At 38.8% G+C, this 12,132-nt stretch overlaps 1 protein-coding gene and 1 long non-coding RNA gene across 4 annotated transcripts in view; one reads left to right on the top strand and one right to left on the bottom strand.

Moving 5' to 3' along the window:
• LOC106963742 (low-density lipoprotein receptor-related protein 8-like) overlaps positions 1-12,132 on the top strand; it is a 109,398-nt gene that overhangs the window by 26,404 nt on the left and 70,862 nt on the right. For all 3 annotated transcript variants that reach the window (XM_015058816.1, XM_015058817.1, XM_015058815.1), the window contains exon 3: positions 11,912-12,034. In XM_015058816.1, coding sequence (XP_014914302.1) covers positions 11,912-12,034 — 123 coding nt within the window. The remainder of the gene's footprint in view (positions 1-11,911; positions 12,035-12,132) is intronic.
• LOC106963744 (uncharacterized) lies at positions 6,011-6,568 on the bottom strand. The gene is made up of 2 exons (XR_001428250.1): positions 6,424-6,568; positions 6,011-6,309 (listed from the first exon to the last, which is right to left on the bottom strand). It is a non-coding gene; the product is annotated as an uncharacterized LOC106963744 (long non-coding RNA).

The raw sequence follows: 12,132 nt of genomic DNA, 5'->3' as shown, positions 1-12,132 counted from the left end.
CGGCCCGCGGGCCGTACGTTTGACACCCCTGCCTTAAAATATTTTAAATTCATAAACTGTAATTTGGCCTTGAATGGATGTGAGGAGTTGAAGCTCTCTAAGAGTTTTCAAATCTAATTTGAAAATATTGTTAAACTCGTCTCAGGTATGTAAACATTAACTGTGTGTGTGTGTGTGTGTGCGCGTGTTCGTGCGCGCGTGCGTACGTATGTGCCAGTGACTAAGTCTGTATGTGTGTGTTTGTGTGCTGTGATTGGAAAAATACTTGTTATATTTTCTGCCTTACTTGATTATTGTGTTTAATATCCATTTTTGTAACTTGTCAAAAGGCTGCAGATGTGAATTAACTTTCGCTATAATTTGGTGCAGCCCATCAAATGGTGACATTTATGTGCGAGTTGTACATGGTCCCTTTTTAAATAAAGTTCATCATATTATCACCATATAGTGTTGTATGTGTAGTTGATTTTTGTTTTGTTATCTCACTGGACTTTTTTGTCTCAAAGGTTTGAATTGCATGCCATTGCATTATGTGACTTGAGGTGGATGAAGCTACTGCTAACTAGCTGCTAATATACCGTTGCTATCTTGTTAACTGGCTTACTTTGCTGCGTCTATCGTGGGTAAATTCAAATTTATCACCACTTGGCTTGTTTTCACCACTGGCTTCTGCTGTTAACCTATACGAGCTAACAACAGCTTGTACGGGCTAGCATATGCATGTACCTTTTGCTAGGTACATTCTGGCAAACCTCTTTTTATCCCCCCACCCAAAAAAAACAAAAAACATTAAAACTTGGCACTATGGAGGATTTGCGATGATTGATTCTAATTAGAATCCCACAATCATCCCTTATGCTGTTTATTGGGTCAGCAACTTCCAAAAAGGTCTTAAAGTCTTAAATTAGACTTTCTGTAACCTGCAGGTATCCTGTTTTGTGCTGCTTATGTAGCAGTTTAGCTCCTTGATCTCTGGACTGTAAAGGAAGTGTTTAGTGGGCTAACTTGGCGTCATCACTTGCTGTATTTCCCTCCAATCTAACTGTCCTAATAACCTCAGTATGAGATACAGGAAAAGAAACAGTCCTGACTTGTAACACAAAGGGCCAAATGACACAGGTGGAGGGCGTATGTGTGCGTGTGTGTGTGTGTTTAATGCTTCCATGCAGCTGTTGAGTTAGGTTCAAACATCTGCTGGGACTTTAGCCTGACTGTGTCTTAATTACTGTCCTCTGTTACTAGAAGCTGATTTTTCTAGAACAAGAAATCTGACCTCAGGCAGTGTTACAGTTATGTAAATTTTTTTGCCTGCAGTGGGTAATGTAATGTGGGCTCCCAGTGTCTTGACAGTAATTTATATGCTTTAGTCCTCAGGCCAGTAAATGGGTCTTTCTGAAAATTTGGTCCGCACCACTCATTATGCAGTACTTTTTAATTTTTTATTTTTTTTTATTTTTTTGGTGAAATTCAATGTCTTAAAGGGAGGGGAAGAAATGAAGAGATGTCTCATTCTCTACTCGGGGTAAAAGGCTAATCTCCCATTTCCAAGTAACTACCCCTCAATTAAGTAGGGAGACACTATAATCCGATGTGACACACATTTCAATATGCAGAAGCACTCCCATTCCCATTCTGGGGGAGTTTTTAACATTTGCTGTCAAAAGTCGGATGCAGGCGTTTAGAAGGTCTTTCCAGAAAAATGACAGCAGAAATAACCCGTTTTTAAAAGGTAATAAAGCTCTGAGCCAAACTTAATGGGGATGGATAGGATGAGAGTTGCACTAATGGGGGGGGGAAAGTGAAATTCTTCCACTGCTATCAAGAGAAAAGTAAGAAACGTTCAAACCTAATGTCCATGAAAACTGGTGAACATGAATAAATCAATGAGTCAAGTTTATTTGAAGGGCACATTTCAGCAACAAGGCAGTCCAAAGTTAATAAAAACACAAAAATAAAAAGTCACAAAAAAGTCACACAGTCACTTGAGAAACCAGTAACAAACATTGCAATTTGTCCAGTGTCATCATTTAAATCATCGACACACATTAAATATATTGGTCAGTGTTTCATTTATTATGGTCCAAATGCATCTATAAACAAGTGAGTTTTTAGCCTTGACTTGGTCTCTGCTGTTTTTCAGTTTTCTGGAAGTTTGTTCCAAATTTGTGGTGCATAGAAGCTGAATGCTGCTTCTCCATATTTGGTTCTAGTCCAGAAAACCTGGTTCTAGTCTTGAGTATAAAATGATGAAAAAAAAAAAATAGTAAAGAAAAAGTAGCAGACTGAGCAAAAGAAATATTTGTTGAAACTTGGATTTTTTTTCAGTTTATTCTTTGTTTACTTGGATGAGCCCCATGTTAAACATAAGCAAATATTTAATACATTTGCTTATGCAAATATAAGCAAATACTGAACTCTTATAACACTTAAAGCCTTAGCTAGTTTGCAAACTCTGCCTTCAGGAAGTCATCACAACATCGATCTTCTATAACCCTTTAACAATGTTTTTACCAGCTTTTCACTGAGAAATAGCTCCTATAACGAGCTCAGCAGACATGCAGTTCCACCAGGTGTTTGCTAATTGCTACTGGCTAGTCTGAAGGAGCTGAGTGGGAGAGTTGCAGAGGAGAGGTGCTCTAAAATCAAAGCAACACTCCAGTTCTGTTTTTGATGAGGGAATAACATTATGACATGATGTAGATCTAAAAAATGTAGATTTTACACAATACTTTGTTTTTAACATTTATTCTAAACTTTTTTTAGTTTAATTCAAAACAAAGAGATGCTAACATGACTACATAGTGAGTTGTTTTCTGTCTTGACATGCTGTATGAATGCAGTCTCGGGTCTTAATGATTGAATGCATTCGGTCAGCAGTTCAAATTATTTCTGACTGATTTAGAATGATCTTTAAGTGGTTGGTGTCTCCTGTGTGTTCAGCTGCACTAAAGTACTGAGGGAAGATTTACTTAAGTGAAGGAGGGAGTTGCTTTGGGATTCTGTTGATTCCTCATCTCATCTTTACCGCTCAGCTATTTCAGACCCATCACGGCACGTTTGCTGCCATCCTTTCAGGGTTAAGTTGCTGCTAACAGTTCGACTGCAAAGCGAAGCATCTCTGCTTCCTTTGTTGTTAAAGGTTATAGAGCGGAAATGTGAGATCTCAACGGAGAAGCTCTGTTTCGACAGCTTTGATTGCGATGAGAAACGTGAAATCTCAGATCTCCACAATTAACCGTGCGGAGGTTTAAAAACTCTGCAGGATATTGAAGTTCTGTTCCCAGGCTCTCAATTTGAACCTAATGGTATTTTACTCTGTAAGAGAGCATCTGGCTTTTGTGTAGATTTTCTTTCTTTTTTATTCTTTTTTTAAATATGGTCTCTATTAAAGCACACAGATTCACTGCAGGGGATAGAAGTGATTACAGTTTCAGCTGTTCCACAGAGGGATGAAAAAGACTTTGTCAACAGGAGCTCTGGGGCAGATTTCTATTTATTTCTCAAGACTTCATACAGTTTAGCTGTAAAAGTAACTAAGAATTAGAAAACAAACAGATCTGGGATACTGCATTTTTCTTTCCCTAATATTAAAGTCATGAGTTTTAAAGAAACTAGATCAAGTATACAGTTTGGGTTCTTAACACAGAAGACCCATCCATCTGTCTGGTAGGATTAGTCTTTGAAGCTCCCTGTTTTTTTTTTTCCTCCCGACTCTTGTCATCAAACAGGATTTGAGTCTGCATTTGTTTCAACAGAAAAAAAGAGTAGATAATTTGACCTGTTGACATGGATTTACAAACTGCAATAAGGATTGTTTCATCAATGGCTGTTGGTCATATTTCAGCTTTTCAACCCAAATATTTTCCCTTTGCTTTTCAGTTTACTGTGGAAAATCCCTGTGGTAACACTAAAGTTTAAATTGTGAGTCACGTAAACGGTAATGATCTATTTTACTCAGATTAAAAACAAAATAGACGAGTTTGTAAGACGAGCTGTTTGTCTGCAGCCTGCTGCTTTGACGCCTACGTTAACCTTCACTGAGCTTCCATTACGTCCTGCTACAAAATGCTTCCCACTGTGTGTTTGTTGTGTAGGTTTCTCCTGAAATTGAATCTTTTGCATTTCACTATCAGGGATTCGATTGCGTTGCACGCTGAATCATTAGCAGGAATCCATTCGGTGATCAGGTCCCATTCTAAAGACCTGTGCAACCGATTGAACTGCTTCGTAGAGCAGTTGTTTAAAACCATAATGGGATGTAATATCCCTGCTTGAATCAAGGTTAAATGTTCAAGTAAAAGTGGGAAATGAGAGCTGTGTGACATTACAGCCTGGTTGCATCTCATGTGCTGCTGTAGGATTATCAAAGAGGCTTTTTAGGGAGACACGACAGGGAAGCAAACGTTTAATAGATGATTCGAGGTAATAAACTCGGTTCACTATCCGACTGCATGTGTCCAACAGCTTAACATGATGATGTGTCAAGCACTTTTAATACAACCCCATCATCTCATTACAGAGGTCCACCAGGTTTAATTACTTTCTGCGCTTGGTGCTATACTTAACCTGACATGTCTGATCGCTTTCATTCCCATTACTGAGCATCTGCCACTCCAACCCAAGAGCTTCTTCCAGCCGAAAGAGATCCAAGTAGAGAGGACACACTAAAATTGTGCTACCCAGCCTCTGTTCAGTTTAGACTGCAAAGAAGTCCTGTTTGTCTGGATTTTATCAAGTTTAACCAGAATTACCCATCTCTTTCTCACATTTAACCAAATGTCAATGCATCAAAACATCCATTAGGGTTTTCTGCTTTTGAATGTTAAATTTTGGAAAACCTGGATTTTATTTTCTTCACCAATGCACCTGCGGGGTTTCTATTGTTCAGAGATATGTTAGTCCACCCAAGAACTACCATCTGGTTTGGCAGCTGTGTTTTACAGCTTCTGTTGTTTTCAGCTTTGAATTCAAGTCAGTTCACGGAAGGAATGATTGAAATAAAAGCCAGTCTTAAGATATTTTTTGACATTCATAATTTCTTTTTAATAGTGGAAGGGGAAAAGATTAAAATCAGATTTACTTTAAATGGTAAAAGTCTCAAAGGAAACACAAATAAGAGTGAGGAGTGGAGAAAATAGTCATATTGCAACTGATTAGTTATTGCAATATCCATCATTGGTATCAGCATCCCAAAATTCTCTAATATTATTGTATAGCATTAGTTTTCATTATACTTGCCTCTTGCTTCTACCAGCTATTTTTTTGTGCAGGGCAGTTTCGTCACTGTTGTGATAAAACTTTTTAATTAGATTGTAACGTATTTCATTAGCATTCCGTGTAAATTTATGTGAAAAATTGTTCTTCTGTATCAAAAACATACAGCTTTCCTTTTGAACATTATAAAGTTTACTGACTGTTGTTTCAGCTCCTCTCTAACACATAGTACACACTGACTGAAAGTAATGTTTCAGTTTTACAAACCAGGATGAAAATCAGTTTGTTGATAAAACACAAAGCAGATCAGTCAAATAATACAGTTTTGCAATGTAGATTGAAACTTTTAAAAGAATCAGCTGTTCAAAAGGCAGCCACATGGATTGCTTGAGGTGCAGCTGACAGGTCAACCACAAGTAAAGGGAGCCTTAACCTTAGCAAATATGTTACGCGTGCTTAAAGGACAGAGAAAGTATGGCATGCTTTAGCTAGCAACAGCCAAAGTCTCCTGATGATTTTGCCCTCCCCCCCCACATTCAGTTTATACACAGATACAATACGTAACATGAAAATGTTGATATTCGGCCAGAATAAACTAGGAAACGGAACAGAAAAATTTAAAGTTGAGTTATGTCTGTAGAAACGTATTTGGCAAAACCTGTGGATGTTGTTACGTGTTTGTGTTTTTGTTTAAATTCAGCCCCTCTGGAAGCTTTTCTTTGTGCTTGAACAGAACTGTGCATCAATATATATTATATATAATAAACTATAATGCATTCCTATGGCCTTGAAGGTCTAAAAGGATGCATCCTTTTATGAGCAAGAATAAACAAATGTTCTACAACTGCAAACTCCTGAACATGTCAGACGATCGACATCGGTAAGTGTATCAGCGTCTATGCTTTCACAGCAGCACTGACACGCTTCCACCTGTTTGTGTTCGTATTTGATGAGACTTTGTCATCTGTCTGACTTCAAGATAAATGCCCACAGACGTCTACCAACATAACCTGAACATAAATCACTGTGAGGTTTCCTCCAAGGGGATAATGAGGCTTCCCAGAGTCTTGCTTCAAGTGCTTGTGCCAATGTGAGCTGACAGGAAAGGAGAAATCATGTATTTTAGGAGGCTGTGGGGCTATAATTAGCACAGTGTGTGTCTTTGGTCAGTACACAAGGTTAGAGAAATTGCTGTGTTTTGAATCACACCAGGTAGCCGCTGACAAGCTGCATGGCATCTTTAAGTGGATTTGCAGGTTTAGAATAATAATGTCACCACTCCCTCTTTGGCAAAATATCATCAACTTTTTTTAACAGTTTTTTTTCATAGTATCAATTCATCCATCCATTCATTCAAAATTTAAACATTATCCCATTTCATAAAAAGCACTGTAATTATTAAATTATTGGCAGGTATTGCATTATTAGCCACTGAGTGACGCAAAAGTTTATATATAAACGACCAGAAAGCGTTTGATGTTGCCTAGCGATAGCTAAAATAACAACATGAATCTTCTGGATACATAATAACCCTGAAAATGTAAATTAAAACTGGAAACAAAATCTGCACCTGGCACTTTGGAGGCAGTTAAACTCACGCATCAGCCCAATTAAACTCAATTATTACTTACAAAAACAATCTTGAGAACGGCTTGTCTCAGGATTTGTTGATGTCGTGCTGCATTTTCTACGCTTCCATCACACCCCATTAATTTTAGGAGGTTGGTGATTTGCATGCTGCTTTTGGCCGACAGGATACATAATGCCTCCTGTTTTGACAACACTCCCATACTTCACTCTGAGCTAATGAGGCAATTCATCTTTGATACACGAGGGAACGTGCTTATCACTGCATTATCTGCATTCAACTCCTCAGGGTCACCAAAAATGAATAATGGACTTTTATATAATTTGTTGCAAAATAAAACACTGGCAGGGCTGCAGTGTAGTTGGTAATACTATTGACTTGCAGCAAGAAGGTCCTGGTTCGATTCCTGGCCCAGGAATCCATGCAGGGTCTTTCTGCATGGAGTTTGCATGTTCTCCCTGTGCTTGGTGGGTTCTCTCCGGGTACTCCAGCTTCCCCCCACATTCCAAAAACACAACTGTCATTAACACGACTGTCATTAATTGGTCTCTCTAAATGGCCTAGGTGTGAGTGTGTGTGTGCATGGTTGTTTGTCCTGCGACAGACTGGTGACCAGTCCAGGGTGTACCCTGCCTCTTGCCTGAAAAGTTTGCTGGAGATGGGCACCAGCACCCCTCCTGGCCCCACTAAGGGATGAGGGTGTTAGAAAATGGATGGTTGGATAAAACACTGGGGAAATAGTGGGTTGTGTGTCTATTTGTATTTATTTATTTATGTATATATCTAAATACCAAATGCTTTTTAGCAACTGATTGTTCTCATTTCTTGAATAGCTACAAAAGAAGTTTAACCAGCTCTTACACAAATGCACACCTTTTGCTATGCAATAATTTCTCAGTCGATCCGAGAAAATAATCAGCAGAATAGCCTGAGACTGTATGAGACTGGTGATTTAACACCAATACCAGACTGTATTGGTGTTAAATCAAGCAGAAAAGGTTTAGCTTTTCACAAGTTGATGTCGGAGGTATTTTCTTTTAGCTGCACATGCATCCTTTGCTGCAAATGCTCAAGTCTAATATGATGGCAGGTTATTGCATTTTAGACTATAAAATGTTCATTTTCTTGTCTGAAAAAGGAACAAAATTATTTTAATATCTTAATGTATGTCTAATTTTGTATAAAAAGTTTAGGTGATTAAATGAAAAATCTGCAGAATGTTTTTTTTTGAGTAATTGTCACAATAATCAATGAAGCAAATGATTACTGGACACTTATTTAATAGTAATTTAGTAGTCCTCAATGCTTACCTGAGGAGAACAACATGGAGCTCAGTCAGATACAGTGGAAATGCCTCATACATATGACATATTGAATAGGTGAAGGCTTTAAGTGGTTAGCCACGCCCCTTTGGTCTCTGCATTGCCACTTCTATGATGTTGTGAGTGCCCCCTAGTGGTCAAATGATTAACTTAATTGCTCAGACGATGTGTGTGCAGCACTTATGTTGATTTTTATCACAGTCGTTAGTGTGTGGGCTATATTTCGGATCTTTAAGGAATGATCATTATGCCACAGGTTTGCCTAAAAACTTGGTGTTAGAATATTGTCTTAAAGTTGCATATATTCATTTTGAATATAAATTCAAGACAGTCTGAAATTTACCTATAGAAGGAAATAAAAAAGAACGCAAATGTTGGCAACTTTGCTCCCTGGAGAGAAGCCTTTAGGTTCATATATCTGTGTTTACATATATATGACTGACTGAGTCATATCCTATTTGTAATGCTGATAAGCAATGACTCACCATAACATCAGACTGCATTTGTTTAGGTTTTTCTCTGATGTGCTAAAACTGTGTCCCTGTGTCGGAATCGGTGATTAATAATTGAGCAGGCAGGTAGAGGTGGTTTGTCTATGGGTGTGGTGGGATCTAGTCGTGTGCATCTCTTCCGTTGGCCGTGCTGCGGATCGACCATCTGCCTGCTGATCTTCATCTCTCGTTCGTCTTGATGCCTATCAAGCTCACTACTTTCCAAATGAGCCTAACATTTGCAAACTCCCCCTCCCTGCCCCCAATTAAAACTAAAAAAGTCATTCCAAGCAGATGGTATGAGCCGGCCGGGGTAATTATTGCCAAGTGAACTGTGGCCCTCACGGACCTCAACTGAAATGAGTGGAGCGCAGCTGGATTGGGTTGGAAGCTCAGTTTCTCTGCGTAGCTGCACAATGAGGAGACGTTTGACCTGCAGGAGATACGCAGCCCATCAGTGTTTTTTTTTTTTTTTTCCAATCTTCATGCAATCAAAAAAAGTCCAAACTGTCTGAGTGCTGCAGAGCTTTTCATCTTGAATTGTGTTTTCATCAGTTTTTCGTTTTTTTTTAATCACATTATTTTTTTCAGTGATAATACTAAGAAGTTAAGTTTTGCTTTTCTAAAATAAAAGAGAATAAATGATCTTAATATATCCCCAGCAGGATGTGTAATGTCTTTTGAAGGTTTGAGTTGGCTGCTCTCTCTCTGTGCAGAATGTCTTTACCACCTACTGCCACGCTGCAACTACATTTTAGCATAAATTACAGGTTCCTTGAGGAACCAAGGAGGTATATATTTCAAAAATATGCCATGTGACTGATGAGATTACATAACTACAATTGAAATATTCAAACAATGCCGCAGTCCTTATTTGCTATAGCTATCCATCTTCGATTTGAAAAAAAAATGGCCTTCATTCCTGCTTGTCACCAAGGATAGAAGAGAAAAAAAATAAGCCTCATACTGAAAAATGTTTCCTTTCTTATTGAAGAAAAATTGCCATCAAACATATTTATATTCTTCGTCGCTTACAATAAGACGGAGACAAATACTAAGAAATGCCAAGAAACACCCAAACTTGAAAGAACAAAAAAGGAAAACAGAGCAAAATGCTGTTGTTGTTTTTTTTCCAGCATAACCGGGTCAGTTCATGCATTTTGCAGGAAAAGCATAAAAGAGTTTGTGACAAACACATTTATTGCTCCACATGCAGCTAGAAGATTCTGTCAGTGTTTTCCCAGCTGCAAGAATTAGTGAGTGATAATCGGCGTCTTGTGCGAGTGCTTTTCAGTGAGGAACTTCTCGCGGCTCTTACAGCTGGAAAGCGGTCAGGAAAATCACACAACGGCTGATTCTCAGCTGACCTTCTCTGCAAATACCCTCTGCCTAACAAGTCCAGCTCTTTTAGTCTGATCAAGAACATCGATTGCTGATTTAAAGGGGAAGGGCTTGACATAAGTAGGTGCTTGGTTGATAGTACGTTAGTGTGCGACTTTAATTAGTCTGACTGTAGTCGTTTTCTGTGGTAATTAGTAGTTTATGCTTTCTCTGGGTTAATTCTTAGACAAAATCTGAGTTTAACTTGTGATTGCCTGCTCACAGCCGTGATCAAGGTCAGGTGATAATGAAAAATGACTGAATGGAGCTCTCGCTCATTCACATTTACCTCCGTAGTCCTGGAACTAAACAAACACGCTTGATTAGCCATTATACCAATGAATCAAGGTAACAGAAGTGGCAGCATCTGTCATTAAAAAGGCAATGAACAAAGGGATTTGTTGACTGGTTTAAAACAGGGGTCTTAAATGATATCACCGTTACCCGTCTTGGAAGTGTTATTATTAACCTTTATTTTAGCAGGAACTAAATTGATATAACACCATTTATGCTTACCAGTCCTCAACAGTTTGCTGATGTCAGATAATGAGAGAATTATGTATGACTTTGCTGGACGATAAATTGTCCTTGAAATTATTTAAATAAATGATAATCGTGTCGTTTTGAGACCATTTTTTCAACTTGTATAATGATTAAGGCATAATGATGAAAATGTACCCTCTTAAAGTTTAATAAAATTAGATTTTTAAAGAACATTTAACACTGGAACTAGAGGACATTTTGAATATCCGAAATAGATAAAAAAATAAATAAAAAAAGACCAAAACAATAAATAAAATGGATTATGAAATCTCAACAAAACGTTTCCCTTCAAAATCATATTAATCACAATCCTCAGTTTGGGAAAACAAGCAACACTACCAGTTTGGACATTTATAACAAAAAAGAGACAAACTAACACTGTACCGTGTGTCAAATGTTTGCTGTACTTTTTTCAACATGGCAGCTTTTCAATAATATTAAAGGGCAGCAGGATCAAACTATACAAAGGAGCACGCAAAGGGAAAATTAAAGCCTATTTTAACTTGTGCTGTTGTTTGGTATATTCCTTATTGTGACAGGATCATATCCAAGTACAGTCTAGGCATGAATGCTTTTGCAAGGCAGTCTGAACGTGTTCTCGGATTGCTCACTGCTTGCTTTGGCTGCACATCCATTTTGTGGTGTCCTGCGATGGGAAGTGGAAAATGAGCCAGCAACAGTTGTGTGTGAATAACAAGACCAGACAACTGTGCTGAGGGCTTGTAGCCAGTGATTTATTAGTGTGTACAACAGGTCCTCCTGGAGTACCAGCGTCAGGAAATTGATTGACTCTGACCTCTGCCTGTGTTCGAGTCTTTGGCAAAGTTTCTGTGCAGAGCGTTTGTTTATGTTTTTTAAGGATTAGTGAGAAAGCTACTGTGATAAACTCATGGTCATAATTTTCTCCCAACTCCTTAAAAGACACGATCCTTAAATATCTCTGATTCTTTACGGCCATGATATGTTTTCCGGCTGTCTTAATATTCCAAACAGCTTTGGAAGGTAAAACGTTTAACCTCCTTGAGAATTAGCAATTAGCATCCATTTCACTGCTCTGCGATAGAAAACCTGCAGGAAGAGGCTCATTCTGTCGACCAGACAGATGGAGCGAGGGGAAGACGGCACAATGAATAAGAGTCGCTGAAATGATTGGAAGTGGAGATAATTAGTGCTGGGTGTCAGCGGTGGCGTGGTCTAGGCAGGAATAATGAGAGAAATGATGAGACTGATCTCCTCTGATCAGAGGATGTTTGCTGGGATTTACATCAAGTGTACAGTTTCTGGCCGGCGTGGTTTGACTGCCGTGTTTTTACAAGTTTTACTTCCCTACATTCACACGCTCTGATCTAAGCTGTGCTTCTTTTTCTCAACAGCCAGGAAAACGTGCGCCCCTGCTGAGTTTGCCTGCTTAAACGGACAGTGTGTCCCGGGCCGGTGGCGATGTGACGGGGAACCGGAGTGTCCAGATGGCTCTGATGAGGCAGAGGAGACTTGCAGTAAGTACCATGCTCTATGCCAGAGGTTCCCAAACTGTGGGGCGCGCCCCCCCTAGGGGGGGCGCAGGAAGCCGTCTGGATGAAAAAAAACAAAAAAA

The sequence above is a fragment of the Poecilia latipinna genome, unplaced genomic scaffold (genome assembly GCF_001443285.1).
Source record: "Poecilia latipinna isolate Pla-1442-1.1 unplaced genomic scaffold, P_latipinna-1.0 Scaffold1575, whole genome shotgun sequence".
Classification (NCBI taxonomy): domain Eukaryota; kingdom Metazoa; phylum Chordata; class Actinopteri; order Cyprinodontiformes; family Poeciliidae; genus Poecilia; species Poecilia latipinna.
Note: the sequence above shows the minus strand (reverse complement) of the source record. Positions and strands in the feature narration are given on the sequence as shown.